This window comes from Heterostelium album (assembly GCF_000004825.1).
Source record: "Heterostelium album PN500 unplaced genomic scaffold PPL_scaffold8, whole genome shotgun sequence".
Taxonomy (NCBI): domain Eukaryota; phylum Evosea; class Eumycetozoa; order Acytosteliales; family Acytosteliaceae; genus Heterostelium; species Heterostelium album.
In genome coordinates, this window is record NW_008805070.1 from 1,311,490 (window position 1) to 1,328,877 (window position 17,388).

Consider the following 17,388-nt stretch of genomic DNA (forward strand, 5'->3'; position numbering starts at 1 on the left):
ATTAACTTCAAAAACAACATCATCAACTCTTTGAAAATATTAATTTTTTACAAAAAAAGTAAATGTGGTGGTGTTTGTTTATAATAATTTAATTTGAATGTTTGATTTAAAGGAATTCAGATCATAAATAATAGTAAATTATTCTCTGTTGATAATCAACTTGATCAAATATTAACACAATGACAAAAGGATACACAATCCACTGCCTTATCTCTAAACACAAACACACCCATTAAGTCCTACTAATAATAGAATATATATAGAGATATAAATGTTGCAACATTCTTTCTTTCTTCTTTTCTTTTTGTTTTGCAACAACAAATATAATAATCAATTTGGAATTCGATTTAAAAAATGAGATTGCAGAGACTCTGATTTTGTTAAATGTCAACCACTCAGAGTGGTGGTATAACACTGTTTTTTTTTTGTGTTGGAAGTTGGTTGACATGGCTAAAACAATAGATAAGGTGTAAGGTGAATATTTGTGTGAAATGTGGAGTGGTAGTAGTGATGATGGTGAATGATGATGTTGATCATCATTGTCATGGTTTGTATAACCGAAATGAAGTTGGTTGGTTGATTGTAGTTCTACATAGAGAAAAAGCAAATAAAAACAAAACAAATGATTAATCTTTGAAAAGATAATTCTACTTATCTTTTTGAATTGTCAATCTCCACACTTTGGTACACTTCCATAAAAACACCATGTGTGATTGTTTCCATCATAGTAATTCTAAAAGTAGCTATAATATTCATTGTTGGAATAGAATAATTCAAAAAGTTAAACACACACACAGAGTTATTAATCTCTTTGAAATAGTGTGTGTTTTTAATATCTTTTATCTGTTTACTAAAGGCACTGTTTTTAACAATCAAAAACTCTTTAAGTTTTTTAAAGCTTGGGTGTAATTAACTTAACGACTTTTTTTAAAAATTTAAAAAAAGGTTTAAAATCCAAAGGTAAAAGACAATCTTACCAAAAGATAGTTTACCATCGGACAAAATTAGTCTATCTTAATTTTCATTGAACTTATTTGATTGACTTTAACATTTAATACTATCTTAAGAATTCAATTAATAAATCAATAAACAAAAACATATTTAAAATAAAAGAAGAACTTTAAAGTGAAGTTTATATTATTTTGGTTTTTTTTCAAATTGGATTGTTTGTTTTAATAGTTTCTACAAATGGTATTGAGTTGTTTGTTGTGGTAATAGGAGGAGGAGTGAATGTTGTTGTTGTTATAGATAGATAGATAGATAAAGTTACTAATAATATATTATTGGATTGTTGTTGTTTCTTTTTTTTTTGTTATTTTCTTTTTTTTTAGTTTGTTTTTTAAAATAACTTAATTATTATTACTATTATTATTATTTAATCTTTTAATACAGAGTCAGCAACGTAGGTGAAACCTTCGAAACTATTATCTTTGCTAACGGCATCGGCGAGTGTTGTAGTTTCGACAACACTGTCTAGTGGTCTCTCTTGGGTGAACAGTGGATCGATCTGACTGATGTCGGTTCCAGACTTTACCTTTGGCTTGAAGTGTACCTCTATTTCCTTTCTGTCCAATTTCTCCCAGTCGATATTCTTGAACCATGGATGATTCTTTACTTCATTGCCACCCTTTGATCCCAATCTCTTGTCGACCTCTCTAGTCAACAATCCCTCGAGCAGTGACTTTGCCTCTGGTGAAATATAACTTGGAATCTTGAGTTCTCCATTGAGAATCTTTTGGTACATCATACTAACATTCTGTGAATAGAATGGTGGCTGTAATAAGAAAATAACAAATAATTAATAATCTTATTCTTACGTTCGTCGACGAACTAACTAACTAAAATAGTTCAATCTCTAATTATAACACTTACTAAACCAGTTAACATTTCAAATAATAAAGTACCTAAACTCCACCAATCGACAGCACATCCATGTCCATGACCATTCAGTACCTCTGGTGCAAGATATTCAGGAGTACCACAGAATGTAAAGGTACCGTCGGTAGTTTCAATCTTCTTGGATAATCCAAAATCTGTTATACAAATGTGTCCGTCTGAATCCAGTAGAATGTTCTCTGGTTTCAAATCACGATATACAATCTCTTGTTGATGAAGATGTGCCAATGCCGAAACAATCTCTGCAGCATACAATTTAACTCTAGCTTCAGAGAATCTACCTTCTCTCTTCAAATGGAAGAATAACTCACCTCCATTTACAAAATCTAAAATCATATAGAGTTTATCTCTTGTCTAATAATAATAATAAAAAAAAGAAATAAAATAAAATAACAATAAAAAAGAGAGAGTTGTTAGTTATTTCAATTCTTCTATTTAATATACAATATAAATTAATAATGATGATGATAACATACTTGGAATGCAAAATGTAAGTTGACAATGAATGGATGTGAGATACATTGGAGAATGGACTTTTCGGATTTGGTGTGATTTACTTGTTTTCTGGCGATAATTGCATCCTTACGGAGAACTTTCATGGCGTAAATCTTATTGTCATCCTTCTTCTTGACTTGCATTACTTTTCCAAAGCTTCCTTTACCAATGACGGTGAGTAACTCAAAGTCGTCTTTGGTTACGGTCTGTTTATTCTTTGAGAAGATGATCTCTTCGGGACCTTCGTCATCGTCGCCAGCGGTCGATGGCGAATCTGGTGTGCTGGCGCTGTCGACAACGTTGGCACCATTCTCTTTGTTGTCATTCAACGATCCATTGTTATTGTTGTTGTTATTGCTTAAGCTACCGTTGTTAGGTGAGAGTGATGGTGAAGCCGGTTGTTTTGGTGATGTTGAATCTTGTTGTTGTTGCTGCTGCTCTGACTGTGGGGAAGTAGCTGCCGACTGTTGCTGCGAAGTCGAATCGACAGTGGCTGCGCTCAGTACGTCGATGCTGGCGTTGTTCGCTTCGACCGATCCATTGCTGTGCTTGTCGGCACCAGTGGCGCTTCCACCCTCTGGATTCTTTACACTTCCACGCTTTGGTTTTCCAGTACTGCTTTGCTTCGGTGACTTTGTACTGGAGGATCTCTTCTCCTTACTATGAGTTTTACCCATTTCTTATATTATCACTATTTTGTTTTGTTTATTTATATATTGATTGATTTTGATCGATTTTACTTCTATTTTTTTCTTTGCTAAATATTATCTAATCCAATATTTATATCTTTATCTTTATCTTGTTTTGGTTGATTTTGCGCACACCACTAAAACTCAAGATCTTGCTACAATATTTTTTTTTAATTTTTGCACAAAAAAAAAATTAAAAAAAATTAAAAAAAAAATAATGTTGGTTGATTTGTCCAAACTGCTAATACTAATATTACAAAAATAAAAAAATAAAATAAAAATGAGTAAAGTTTGTTTTAAAATGATATATGTGAATGAATTTGGTTATTGACTACTACTACTAATATACAAATAAATAATGAACTAGTTTTTTTTTTAATAATAAATTTATTAAATTTAATGAAATGAAGGGAAAAAAAACAAAAAAAAAAAAGATAAAAGATATATATTTTAATATTTATAATAATGAATTATTTAAAATTATCAAAAAATGATGTTTATTATAATTATTATTATTTGGTTTGTGTTATGTTGTTTGTTGTTTTGTGCTTTTGTTTTATTTGTTTGATTGTTGTTGTTGGTTGGTAAATATTATTATTGATTACAAAAAAAAAAAAAAAAAAGATATTTTGAAAAAAAAATTTTTTAACACGAATGAACGGTTTTTTTTTTGTTGATTGTTTTTTTTTTTTTTTTTTTTTGTCTTGGTCTTAGAAATAGTTGTGTTTGTGTGGTGCTAAAAAAACAAAATAATAAAGTTTGCAAAATAAGATGAAAAGTATTTTTGGGTTTTTTTGTTTTTTGCTTGATTGTTTTGGATTAAATATTAAAATCAGTCGGTCGTGTCAACTAGTAATCGATTGTGATTCAAAGAACTAATAATAAATCTCAACTTTAACTTATTACTTCTTTTAATTAAAAATTAGAAATGTATGATAAATAAATGTTGTTGTTTAAACAATATTGTAACTTTATGAGAATAAATAATAATAAAAAAAAACAGTAATTACAATCTAAAATAATCTAAGATGCTAAAAAAAAACTCTATCTATTTTATTTCCATTGATTCTGAACATGAATGAATTATTTATTTATGTAGTATTTATTTTATTAATATATTTACCAATCTATTTTAAATAATCTAAAGAAAAAAAAAAACACCAAAATATAAAATTAATTCTTTCAAACTTGAAGGATGCAGGAAAAATGAAACTATTGTTATTTTTGATATTATTGTTGATTTTGGAATAAGGAAAATTAAATAAATAGAACAGAGTTAGAGATTAATTGTTGTTTGACAAGCTTTTATTGGTAGTTGTTTTCTCTAGTGTTTACTGATTGTTTTTTACTGTATCTAATTAGTTTCTTCTTCTTTGTAGTGAAATTTATTTTATTACTGGATTAATATTTATTTGGTAATAATTTTTTAGTTTATTAAGATAAGATTAATTGTTGTTGCTTTATTTTAGTTTGGTTTCAAGAGAGTTGCTGATTTTTAATGACTATTTGATCTCCAACGGTCTCCAATCATCACAATAACAGATTCAAAATTAGTATTATTAATAATTTTATATATTATAATTTATATATTTATTAACATCATCATTCTCTCCCGCACTCCTATTTATTTTTATTTATTTTTTAATAAACTCATTATTAGAACACACAGTTTAGAGAGAGAGAGAAGTGAGAGAGAAAGAAAGAGATAAAATTACATCAACAAAGCTAGCTTTGAATGAGGTTGTAGTGAATGGTAGGTCAAAAAAAAAAAAAGATAGTGTGTAAGTAAATTAAGTGTTAAGTGTTGAGGTGTGTTTGTTTGTGTTTTTTGAGTTTAGTGTGTGGCTTGATTGATTGATTGATTGTGGGTGCTGATGTTGGTGAGAAGTGTTAGAGATAGAATGTTCTGTTGAATAAAATGGTTCAAATTCACTATTCAATTTAGGTTGTTATTAATCAGTGATATCACTCTCAATTTGGTTTAACAAGAATGTTCTAGTATTATTAAAGCGAGCTATAGCTTGGTTGTCTTGAGCACATTGTGTAAGCTCAACTAATGGTGAATAGGTTAGTTGAAGTAAGCATAAGAATAAGCATTTATTTTAAAAAACAATAAAGTTTTTAATCAATGACGATTTTTAAAAATAGATTAACTTTAATGCGATATATTTATCGAAAGTTATTAATACTTTTTATAACAAATATAAATCAATAAGATTGAAAGTTATAATAAAGTTGTGTTTTAGTATTGCCTATTTGTACTTTGCACAATTATGATGATGTTGTTTGATTATTTGTTACTATAATGAATTACTATGATGATGTTATAATTGTATTTTATTTATTTTTGCCTTTGAATTCAAATAAATCAAAGACATTCAGTTGTGATGTTGAAAAAAGTATGATTGTTTACAACTAAGGTGAGCAAAAACCTCTCTTCAATTACAATCACCTATTTTGGCCTAAAATGACAATTTTTATAAAAATAAAATAAAATAAATTCCGAAATTAAATTTACTCGGAGATATATGTTTAACAAAGTAATACTTTACTAAATTAAAATATAGAGTTTGATATTTTTATAAGACTTGTCTTAGTTTTATCATTTTAGATTTTTTATTTATTTATTTAAATTGATTTTTTATAAAAAAACAAAAAAAAACAAAATAACAAATATTTAAAAACACACACACCCCATTACAATCTATCGACCAGGTAATTTGTTACCATTGAAGAGAACAATCAAATAAAAAGGGGGGAAGTAGAAAGTAGTTGAAGGATTGCGTAAATTTTATTGCCTACTATAAATAAAAATATATTTCACAACTCAATAATAATGTGAATCGGTTTAAAATTAATAGTATTTTGACATATTGATTACAAATTCAATATTCAATAGGTTAATTTTTTTTTATTTTCTATTTTTTTTTTTTTAATATATATAGAATTAAACATATAACATATAATATTAAATCATTAAACATTTATCTCTCATAATCAATTTCATTATTGTCATTTTCCTCTCATATAAGATTATTCATATAAATAAAATTCAAATAATTAAAATTTAAAAAAATTAATAAATTAAAAATTTAATTAAAAAAGTAAATAATTATGATAAAATCGGAATTACCTCCAAGTGCAACAGTTGTTGTCGCACATCCAACATTACAATTTGAACCAACAAAAGAGGTAGACACATTTAGAAACTATGAGGATAGCCATCTACAGGATTCAGTGTCGAGAGCATACAGAAACAGTCATACCAAACAAACCTATGAATATGCCAAGTCGAAATTGGATCAATACGGTTCGCTGTCGACCGGAATCAATATGTCGGTGTGGGAGGCAGCCGAGCTTCTCAATACGATAGTGGATGAATCCGACCCGGACTCTGACATCCCACAGATCAACCATCTTCTCCAGACTGCCGAGGCAATACGTAAGGTCTATCCGGGAGAGGAGTACGACTGGTTCCACCTCACTGGATTCATCCACGACCTCGGTAAGATTCTCTTGAACCCGCGCTTCAACGAACCTCAATGGGCGGTAGTTGGCGACACCTTCCCTGTGGGATGCAGATTCGATGAGAGCAATATATTCTATGAGTACTTCAAAGACAATCCCGACTACAACAACTCGCTCTACAACACAGAGTGCGGTGTCTACGAGAAACACTGCGGGCTAGAGAATGTCGTCATGAGCTGGGGACACGACGAGTACTTCTACCAGGTTTGCATCGGTAACAACTCTACACTACCAAAGCAAGCGCTATACATGATTAGATTCCACTCGTTCTATCCATGGCATAAACACAATCAATACAAACAGATCACCAACGAACAAGATCAAGAAATGTTGGAATGGGTAAAGAAGTTTAATATGGTAAATATTATATATATAGCAATTTAAAATATATTTATCTATATTATTATTTTAAAAGTTAACTAATATTATTTTCAATATCTTAGTTTGATCTTTATTCAAAAGACGCAGAACCTGTAAATGTTGAAAAACTAAAACCATATTACCAATCTTTAATCAAGAAATACTTCCCTGATACATTAAGATGGTAGGATAAAGATAAGATAATAGAATAAGAAAGAATTATTTATTTTATATTTAAATATTGTTCATAAAATTAATATTAATACAAATATTGTTAAATAATAAATGTGAATATTTTGTTTTTTTTTTTTTAATTAATCTAAAGAAATATTAATAGCTAAATTGCTAATAACGATTATCATTGTTGACTAGTACTATAAATAGTTAAAATGGTAATGATCATCGACATTCTTAAGATAAAATATCTTTTTTAACGAATCTTTCAAAAACCTATTAAAATGATGATGTTGCTTTTTGCTGTAAACATTTATTTAATTAAATGCTCTATTTTGTTGTTAATATAACGTAAGTTTTTTCGGCAAAAGTATGAATGCAGTAAATCAATAAGCAAATGACGTATTTTCTATGTCCAAGATCAACCAGTCTTTAAATTTTTGCAATTTTTTTAATTAAAATTCATAAATTTTGAAAAATTCAAAAAATTTGGTAGATGAAAGTGGTTGGGTGGTGTTGTTTATTGATTAACCAATTTCACTGCAACTTTTGATTTAAAACAACAGCAGCAACAGCAACAACAACAACCAAATCGCGATCAAACAACAATAAATAGTCATTCGTTTAATCAATTTAAAACAACAATTAAACTATTAATATAATATATTTATTTATTTATTAACACTACTAATAATAATATATAATAACAATCAATGTCACAAAATAAAAGAGTTGAAAGAGAACCATTCGAAGATTTGAGTGGTCCAGGTGCACCAGTCAAGAAGGAATCACAACAACAATACTTTGCAAGAAGATCACAAGAGGAGGAAGAGAGTAGACAAGTATTTCTCAGACAAGGAATCAAAGGTGGTTTAATTTACACTGGTGTCACCGCTGCTTTAGTCGCTGCTGGTACCTATTTTTGTATGTATTCATTGATTTTATTACTCTTCCAATATATATATATATATACGTATACTTATTTGAGACATACTCTGAATCATTCGATTAGCACCAAGAATTAGACAAACATTATCATGGAACATTAGAGCATTCATTGTTTCATCAGGTTTTGTAGCAGGTTTTTGGATTTACGGTGAAACTAGCTCAAGACAAGTCATTCACAATCGTCTCTACAAAGAGATGGATCAGTTTTACAATCAACCACACCAACAACAACAACAACAACAAAAGAAATAAATTAATTAATCAATCGTACTTTTTTTTTAATAGAATCAAACAAAATCGATTTTCCCTCTTCTTTCAATCAACTAAATTCTTCTTCTTCTTCCACTTTATCTTATAAATCCTCTTCTTTTGTTTTTGATTGATGATACCTCCACACACTCAGACATCAACCATAAACTAACCTATTATTAGTATAAATGAATCATCTAACAGATTCAAATGAAATGAAATGAAATCAAATTAAACATAATCTTTGAGTTTAAAAGACTTTAAAGAATATCACTTTTATGTAAAATAATATAAAAATAAACACTATTACTTTAATCAAATAACAGTCAAGTCTTTATACAAGTTAAAAGAAATAATAATTCATTAAAGCTTTTTAATGTTAAATTAATGATGATCTATACATTATTTATGTGATTTGGTTGTGTGATGATTATGATTTGGCGAGTGAATGAATATGTAAAGTTAAAATTGAAAGATAGGCAATGTTGATTGTGTTGTTGTTGAATATTAAAGTTAATTTTAAATTTGTCGATATTGTTTTGATTTGATTTGATTTGATTTGATTTGATTTGATTTGATTTGATTTGTCTTGAATAATTTGATATATATCTCTGTGTATTGTTTTTTTAAACTCTGCTAATTGCTTGATTAACAATTGAACCAACTATGTATGATTGTGCCATTCCTTTAACCTTCTTTCTTGCATCTATTTTTAATAAAGTGTAAGAGTTAGTCAAATTATACTTATTTATAATATATATCTATCTGTCTGTCTGTCTTTAGATCATACCTTTAGCACATTTTATATAACCAATAACATTTACACCGGTCAGTGCAAGACAAACAACATCTACAACCAACCAACCAAAGCTCAAGCTAAGAAGTGAAATTATACTGAAAATTGTAAGCAATATCCAAACTAATGGTGCTCCAATGACACCGACCCAAAACAAAAATGATTCATGTTGATTGATTTGACTCTTATTCTAAAAGATATCGAATAATATTTTAGTTTGTTTGTTAGTTTGTTTTGATAACCTAGATGTGTGTAGTTAACCATTATTACTAACCTCTAACGATTCGAAAATCCAACGATCAGTTCCATCCTCTTTGATTTCATTCCACCAACGTAATCCTACCAATAGACGACCGGATACATTCTTTACAGTCCAAAAGTCAAATGCAGCACACAATGTAATAACGATAAAAGCAATAACAAAGCTAAGTCCGACCAACGAAGCAAGTAGATAGATTACTATTGCTGATACTTTAAAGAAGAAATGAAAGAATAATGCTACTGGGTGTTTCGGTGCACTTGCTGCTCCCTGCTGTTGTTGATCCGATGTCGTCTGTATTGGATCGTTATTTACTCCTATCGATGAATCATCATCATGAAAAGGCGAATACTATTATTATTGTTGTTATTGAAAAGAAAAAAAAAACAAACTATCTTATTAATATCAACTTTATTAATAAAACAATTATTATCTATCAATTCTATCTCAATATCTATTTGTTTTATATCCTTATCTATAATCATCTATTATCCAAAACAAGAATGTTTAAACATTCTTTCTTTAGTCGTTTATAATTAAAGATGAACCTTATTAAATCTTAATAATATAGTTGATATATAATCTTGTATATCTTTTAGGTGTTTCACTGCTATTTGTTTATTCATCTACTATTCATCTCTATTCATCTACTCATCTATTCATTGTTGTTTTTATATTTTATATTTTCCTTCATTGTTTACTGATTGATTGATTGTTTGTTTGTTTGATGATATATAGTTTATTACCTTCATCATGATTGGTGGGTGTTTGTACAAAATAAATAAAAATAAATATTATTAAAGGTTTGTAAATAGAAATAAAAATGAATAAATAATAATTAATTAAACAAAATGTTAAAAAAAAAATTGTTCACACTTTACCACTTTATTTTTCATTAAAAAAATAAAAATAAAAAAAAATTGTTATATGTGTGTGAATGTGAATACTTCATTTCAAAAATAATTTAAAAAATGACCACGTTTGAACTCTCTTTTCAATTCAGGAATTCAAACTTTATTACAAAATAAATAAAGGAGATAGACTAATCGGTCATATAATATAAAAATAAAATGTTTATTATTTTTTTACGCCAACATCAATAATAAAAAAAAATTGACTGATCTGCCAAAAGACTCTGTTTTTTTTTGTACCAGGATTAGACTGGTCAGTATGGAACTTTACTTCTTGTTGGCACTGGGCAGTCGTTGTTGTAAATTTGGAATAAAAAAAGAAGCATACTTGGGAAGGAATTGTATTGTATTGTTGATTGTAGTTGTTGGTTGCAGGTGGTATCGATGAGAGCTTTTTTGTGCACAAGTAAATTTGATTTGATTTTGTAAAATGGTTTTAGTGGAGTTGTATTCGTCTTTATGAATTGGTTACACAATGCAGATCAAACCGTATCGTGTTCGATTCTTTGTAAAGTGAATGTGTCTCCACTCATTCATTATTGTTGTTGTTGTTGTTAAAAGGGTGGTTGACAAATAATGTAATATTGCTTGTCGTTTGTCCAGCAATCTTATATTAAATGTGTTTGTTGTTGTTGTTGTTAATGATGATGATAATAATAATAATAAATAATTATTATAATAATACAATACTAAATAGAAATTTACAAACAAAAGCGTGTCTTTCAAATCCAGGAATGAACTACCTACTGCTGCTACTACTACTACTGTTGTTGTTACTACAATTCTCCAAAACTCTTTTATCCAAATGGTGTATTTTAAGTTGAAACAAGATGATTTGATTATTGATTGATTGATTGTTTTTTTTTGTTTTGTTTTGTTTTGTTTATATATATATTGTTTTTTTTTTGACTTTTGCTATTATTATTATTGTTTTTTGCTGATTACTACTTTATTGATATGATGTTGCTGAGATTGATTGATTGTTAGAATTACTATTTGTTTTTTGCTTTTTTTTTTTTTGTTGTTTTGATGTTGCGTGTAAATAAATTGTTAGTTTTTGATTACTATGATTTGGTTGTTGTATGATTTGGTATGATTTGGTTGTTGTTATTCTGGTTGATTGTCTACATGATGAGACAACTTCCCTTCTTCTTGCTCTTGTAGTTCTTAAGATATTGAATTTGTTTGATGTTGATTGAACCTCTTCTTCTCTCACGAATGTACTCCACTGCTTGAAGTGGGTTCATTCCACCTTCAATTAAAGCAATAGCTACCAACACTGGAGCTCTTCCAAGTCCAGCAACACAATGGACGCCAACTGTCTCCTTTCCATCCTTCCTACAATATTATAATATAATTATATATATAATATTAGTCTACATACTAGCTGTTGTAAATAAAGTAATTATTGCTAAAACCTACTTATAAGAATCTTTTAATATCTTTAACCAGTTTTCAACCACTGAATCGGAAGGTGCACCACCGTCAGGGAATGGCATGTCGTGAACCTGAATTCCGATCGATTGGAGTGGTTCAGTTGAATAGGTTGGATCGCATGCGCGTACCAAATGTGATATATTGTATTTTCTAAGTTCCTATTTTATTTATCATCATTGTTATTATTATTATTATTTGATTATATATAATTTAATAGACGATACATACATTAATATATAATTGTAAATTGTCATCGTTTGGGGCATCAAAGATGAGGAATCTATGTGTTGAGCTCTCGACTAAGGAGGCTGGGTTTGGAAGTGTGCTACGAACTCCTGTCATCTTTTTCTTACATCTCTATAGAGGGAAAACAATGATTCTTTTGGTTTTTGTTGTTGTTGAATTGTTTGTTTGTTGTGTTATTATTTTATTAATACTCTATTTTCAATATCTATCCTATCTACTAGTTATTAATAATTATAATGTTATGTTAAAAAAAAAGTATGAATAATAATAATATTAAATAAAAAAATGATTGGTTATTTGTTTGTTTGTTTGTTTGTTAAAAAAAAAAGAATAAGATTTGATTTTGATTATGATTATTATAATGATAAATAAATACAACAATAATAAAAAAGAAATAAGAATTAAACTATTTTTAAAAAAAAAAAAAAAAAAGAGAGAAAATTAATTTTTTGACTATGTTGTTGTTTTTTTTTTTTTTTTTGTTATTTTTAAAAAGATAAAGGTTATTTTCGATTGAATTTTATAAAATAAACTAATTAAAAAAAACAAAAAAAAATTTTTATATCAAAATAATCAAGTTTTTTTTTCAGTTACAAAAAGGTTGTCTGCAAAAAAATACGTTAAAAAAACTAGACAAAATAGTTGGAAATTACTTTAACAACATGATAAACACAGTGTTGTCTGAGACCTCATCTCAAAGTATTAATTTGTTTATCAACACTGTGTTGATTGATTCTACAATGTAACATAAACTAAACTTGGACTTGTTCGACTTTCCCCTCATCGATGCTCTTCTTGATTTTAAAAGATAGTGAAGTGTGATGGTGATGTTGATGATGATATTGATTTGTAATAACAGTTATTATAAACTTTAAATAAATTAATTAATTACTCTTTTAACTTTTTAAATTTATTAATCCTAACTAATAAATAAATAAATAAATAAAATATAAAACTTTTTTTTTAAAACATTTAATAAAATAAAAGAATATTTTTGATATCTTATTTGTTGATTATTATTATTTTTGATTATGTCTTTCTTTTTGTAAATAGAATAGAATAGATAGATATCTTATCTACAATAAATAAAATTAAATCAATTGTTTTTTTTTTTGTATCACTGTATTTAATTATTTACAAAAAAAAGACTGAAAACAAAAAAATTACCAAATTTAGTTAAAAAAGAATAACTATTGTTATAAAAGTAATAGTGGAAAAAATCAATTTATATATATTCTGAGAGTATAGTATAATATCATTATATCCCCACCCAGGGATATATTAGAATCAAATCAAATGAAATTAATTATTAATGATAATAATAATTATATGGGGTGATTTCATATGAGTGTGTAATCAGTCATGTGATTTTTATTATCAATTATATAAATAATTATTGAGAGAAATATATTATATAGATTGTATTCCTATTTGTGTATAGTGGTAATCGGAACATTTAAAATAAATAAAGATCAGTAATGATAATTATTGTTGTCATAAATCCATGGATATAACGAGCGAGATTAATATTCATTGTCAAAAACGACTTGTGATTTTCAATATTTATTTAATTAAAGTTTTATTGTTATTTTATATTTCATTTTCATTTTATTTTATTTTTATTTTTATTTTTATCTCTAATTTGTGTTGCTGATTGGTTGATTGAACGAATGAATGAATACGACGACGATGATAAAGATAGATTTGTAGTTGAAGATGTTGTTAAAGGTAGTAGCAGTAGTAGTAATAGTAGAAGTAATAGTAGAAGTAATAGTGGTAGTAATGCAAATGGAAGAATCATAAGAAAGAAAGGTGGTGCATTAGGTGATTGGGAAGGTTTCGTTGTGAAATGTGCATATACCATCGTACATCTTATAATATACTTGGTGTTGGCAGTTAGAAGTGGAACTGATCTCAATGTTGCATTCAAAGAGCGAGACTACTTCTATCTGATTTGGACACATTCCATTTTCATTTCTACATTCATAGTCTTTTTCATTGCTGCTTCGAAATCTCCTGGCTATTCAGACGATCTTCCAGCATCACCACCAAACAACAATAGTAATAATAGACACATCAACAACAACAACAACAACAATTCAAACTATATTAATAACAACAACAGTAATAATAATAGTAGTAGTAATAAATCTAAACTTAAAAGATCAGATGATGAATTTGCAGATGATAATGATGATCATCATCGTCAATCACTAGAATTTGATATCAATAGTAATAATAAAGATGATGAACAGATAGAAGAAGATTATAATGTAAATAAAGATAATGAAATGGATCAACTTTTAGATAGTTTGGAGAGTAACAATAATAAAGATAAAGAAAGTGGTGAAGATCAACCTTATTGTAATATATGTAAACGTAATGTTGTATGTTGTAGTAATATTAATAGTTTAAAATTAAATATATATTAAACTAATAATTATCTTGATATTCTCTCAGTTAATTAGATCAAAGCATTGTAAGAGATGTAATCGTTGTATTTTAAAATATGATCATCATTGTTTCTTCATTGGTTGTTGTGTCGGTCAATACAATCATAAATCATTTTGTATCTTTTTAGTGGTTCAACTTGTTTTATTGATTCTAGGTTTTCAAATAGTATGTTTGTTGAACAACAATAACAACTACTACTTTCTAAAGAGAGTTGTTTAATTAATTTTATTTATTATTCTTTATTACAATATAATATATAATAATCAATTATAATTATAGGCATTAACAGGTATACATAGTGCACCAACATGGAAAGATTGGGTTTTAGCAAATCTAGTAATGTGGTTCCCAACCGTTATTACCTTTGCAATGATGTTCATGCCAATCGGGTTGTTGGCGTACCATTCCTATTTGGTGATCACCAACCAATCGTCGTGGGAAGCTCAAAAATATCATAGGATAACCTATCTGAGAAAGTGTAAAGGAATGAAGTACCCATTCAGCAAAGGCATTAAAGAGAACTTCTTGTCGTTTTGGAATGCGAACTACGGGTCACCCTATTGGAATCTACCAACGCCTTCGCAACAACAGAAATATCTAGAGGAGAGAAAGAGAAAAAAGCAATCATTACTTTATAAACTATGGAAAAATGATTATTATTCTTGTTGTTAGTTAATATTCATTTCAAAAAAAACAATAAATAACATGTTATCTTTGAATTCGTGCGTAGGTAGACCTCGTTACCTATTACCAACTTTACTTTTTTTTTTTTTTTTTTTTTTTTTTTTTCTGCATATCTTTCATGTACGAATCTGTGTTTATTCTTTTGACAAGTATTATTAATTAAATAAACACAAAGCAAACTATGAATCTATGTACTCTACATAATAAAGAACTTGATGTATTATGTTCAGATTGTAATGAGATCATATGTTATCGATGTCTCATTTCAAAGCATAATCAACATCGAGCACTTCACACAGAAGACATCAATCAATCAATTTTAGATATTGATTATTCTGTTGTTGTTTCAGAATTAGATAAAGATATTAATAATAAAACAAATGATGAAAAAGAAGCAGAAAATAAAAACAAAGATAATGATACTGTTGTTAGTACAGATAGTGATAATAATAAAGATAAAGTAAATATAATTCAAAAGAGAATAGAATGGTTATGGAATAAAGTTAAAGGAACAACCAAGTACATTCAAAAGATGACTGATATCGAGAATCATATCACCGATCATTTCAAACAATGTTATGAAATGTTAATGAAAGAAGAAAGAGCAATGAAGAAACCGATTATTGATGAACTCGATGAATATAAAGAAAAGCTTCATCGACTCATCAAAGAAATACAATCATTATACAACATCATCCAATCAATCACACCAACTCTTATCCCGAATAATGATGATCATGAATTACGTGAAAATCATAAAAACAATAATAATAAAAATAACAATGATAGTAATAATGGCAATAATGATTATGATATTCTCGAAGATAAATCAATCAATTATGAACTTCCATCAATCATTGAATCGATTAAACAATCAAAATCATTGGATCAATTCATTCACAACAACAGTAATACAATCTTTAGTCTTCACCAACAAAAGAATAATGAAATCACAGAGTATATCAATAAAAACAAGATTATCAACATGAATAAGAGACACAAGAACAATGATAACACCAAGTCAATTGATAGTAACAACAAAGATAATATTATTTTGGAAATCCTTCGTAAACACTTTGACAATCATAAGATAAAAGACTATCACCTTACCAATATTGGAGGTTCTATTACATCTTCAGATTATAGAAAAAAGCAATGTTTTTTCGATGGTATCAAACTATTCATTCAAAAATCGATCAATGTTGATTTTGAAGAATATGAAGCAGTCAATTTAAAGTATTTTATTACAATGGATGATGACTCTGTTTTTTCAATATACAAATGCAATTTCGAGAATGGAAGTCAAATGGAATTGTTAGAGAAAGAATCGAATCAGTTGAGAGAAATGTTAGGAGGTATTGACGATAGTGGTTCTTTCATTATTGGATCATCAAATTCGACCATCTATATATTCTCAATGATTTCAAACCATTTCATTGTCTACTCAATCATTGACAACACTCTCAGAGAAGCAACATATCATTTAGGTTTCGATTTATCTTTCGATGGTCAACCGGTCACTCAATATGTCGATCCATTCTACTTGTATTTCTATGGTCGATCACACGACTATACATTAAGTATGATTCGCTTTAATACAATATTGGAGGAATTCGAAGTGTTGAGAGCCGATGAAGATGCTAGATATATCATTCCAATTGCGTTGTTTAGCGATAGTGATTTCTTAGAGTCCAAAAGTTACTCTATGTACTATGATAAAACATCTCACGAGATATGCTTAGTCAAATACCAGATGTTTTCAACTCAAGCTATATCTAGACATGTCATTGCCAGTGAAGTGTTCCCGAGATATGTCACCTATTACTTTAATGGGGATAATAAAGTATATCTTTATTATGGTGATGAAAACTCTGAATATTTCTTAAAAATAGGATTTGGTAGAGTTATCCTCATCGAGAATCTCGCTACAATTGAAGGGCTTGCAATGACAGATGTACCAAACGAACTATTGATTTTGCCAACAATGATCGAAGTTGATGAGACTATCTATCTTTTCACTACAGATAAAAGTTTTAAATATTCTTTATTTTCAAAAGATTGGGAAGAGTCTCCTCTTACAACAACAAATATTAAATATATACATAATATTGACAAAAGCTATTATTAATAATAAATAAAATTTATATTATTTTTTAAAATCTAATCTATTTATTAAGTATTAATGACTTGGACAACTTTAAAAATATTTATTTATTTATTTATTTTTAAAGTTGGTTCTAACATAAATGTATTTATTTATTG

At 27.8% G+C, this 17,388-nt stretch overlaps 6 protein-coding genes across 6 annotated transcripts; 3 read left to right on the forward strand and 3 right to left on the reverse strand.

Moving 5' to 3' along the window:
* Positions 1–1,375: 1,375 nt before the first annotated feature.
* Positions 1,376–3,068, reverse strand: pkgB (AGC family serine/threonine-protein kinase; the record flags this gene model as incomplete). The annotated part of the gene is made up of 3 exons (XM_020578971.1): positions 1,376–1,774; positions 1,873–2,250; positions 2,373–3,068. The coding sequence occupies 3 exons, from the start codon at positions 3,066–3,068 to the stop codon at positions 1,376–1,378; spliced, it is 1,473 nt and encodes a 490-aa protein (XP_020430810.1).
* A 3,126-nt stretch (positions 3,069–6,194) lies between these two features.
* miox (inositol oxygenase) lies at positions 6,195–7,156 on the forward strand (the record flags this gene model as incomplete). The annotated part of the gene is made up of 3 exons (XM_020578972.1): positions 6,195–6,812; positions 6,912–6,965; positions 7,052–7,156. 3 exons carry the CDS (start codon positions 6,195–6,197, stop codon positions 7,154–7,156), a joined length of 777 nt encoding a protein of 258 aa, XP_020430811.1.
* A 699-nt stretch (positions 7,157–7,855) lies between these two features.
* On the forward strand, positions 7,856–8,342 carry PPL_08149 (uncharacterized protein; the record flags this gene model as incomplete). Its single annotated transcript, XM_020578973.1, has 2 exons — positions 7,856–8,066; positions 8,155–8,342. The coding sequence occupies 2 exons, from the start codon at positions 7,856–7,858 to the stop codon at positions 8,340–8,342; spliced, it is 399 nt and encodes a 132-aa protein (XP_020430812.1).
* Positions 8,343–8,965: 623 nt separating this feature from the next.
* Positions 8,966–10,838, reverse strand: PPL_08150 (DUF846 domain-containing protein; the record flags this gene model as incomplete). The annotated part of the gene is made up of 4 exons (XM_020578974.1): positions 8,966–9,045; positions 9,130–9,325; positions 9,410–9,745; positions 10,794–10,838. 4 exons carry the CDS (start codon positions 10,836–10,838, stop codon positions 8,966–8,968), a joined length of 657 nt encoding a protein of 218 aa, XP_020430813.1.
* A 591-nt stretch (positions 10,839–11,429) lies between these two features.
* On the reverse strand, positions 11,430–12,084 carry PPL_08151 (protein-tyrosine phosphatase type IVA family protein; the record flags this gene model as incomplete). Its single annotated transcript, XM_020578975.1, has 3 exons — positions 11,430–11,643; positions 11,728–11,900; positions 11,971–12,084. 3 exons carry the CDS (start codon positions 12,082–12,084, stop codon positions 11,430–11,432), a joined length of 501 nt encoding a protein of 166 aa, XP_020430814.1.
* A 1,574-nt stretch (positions 12,085–13,658) lies between these two features.
* PPL_08152 (uncharacterized protein) lies at positions 13,659–17,254 on the forward strand (the record flags this gene model as incomplete). Its single annotated transcript, XM_020578976.1, has 4 exons — positions 13,659–14,375; positions 14,449–14,607; positions 14,722–14,778; positions 15,302–17,254. 4 exons carry the CDS (start codon positions 13,659–13,661, stop codon positions 17,252–17,254), a joined length of 2,886 nt encoding a protein of 961 aa, XP_020430815.1.
* Between the last annotated feature and the right edge of the window lie 134 nt (positions 17,255–17,388).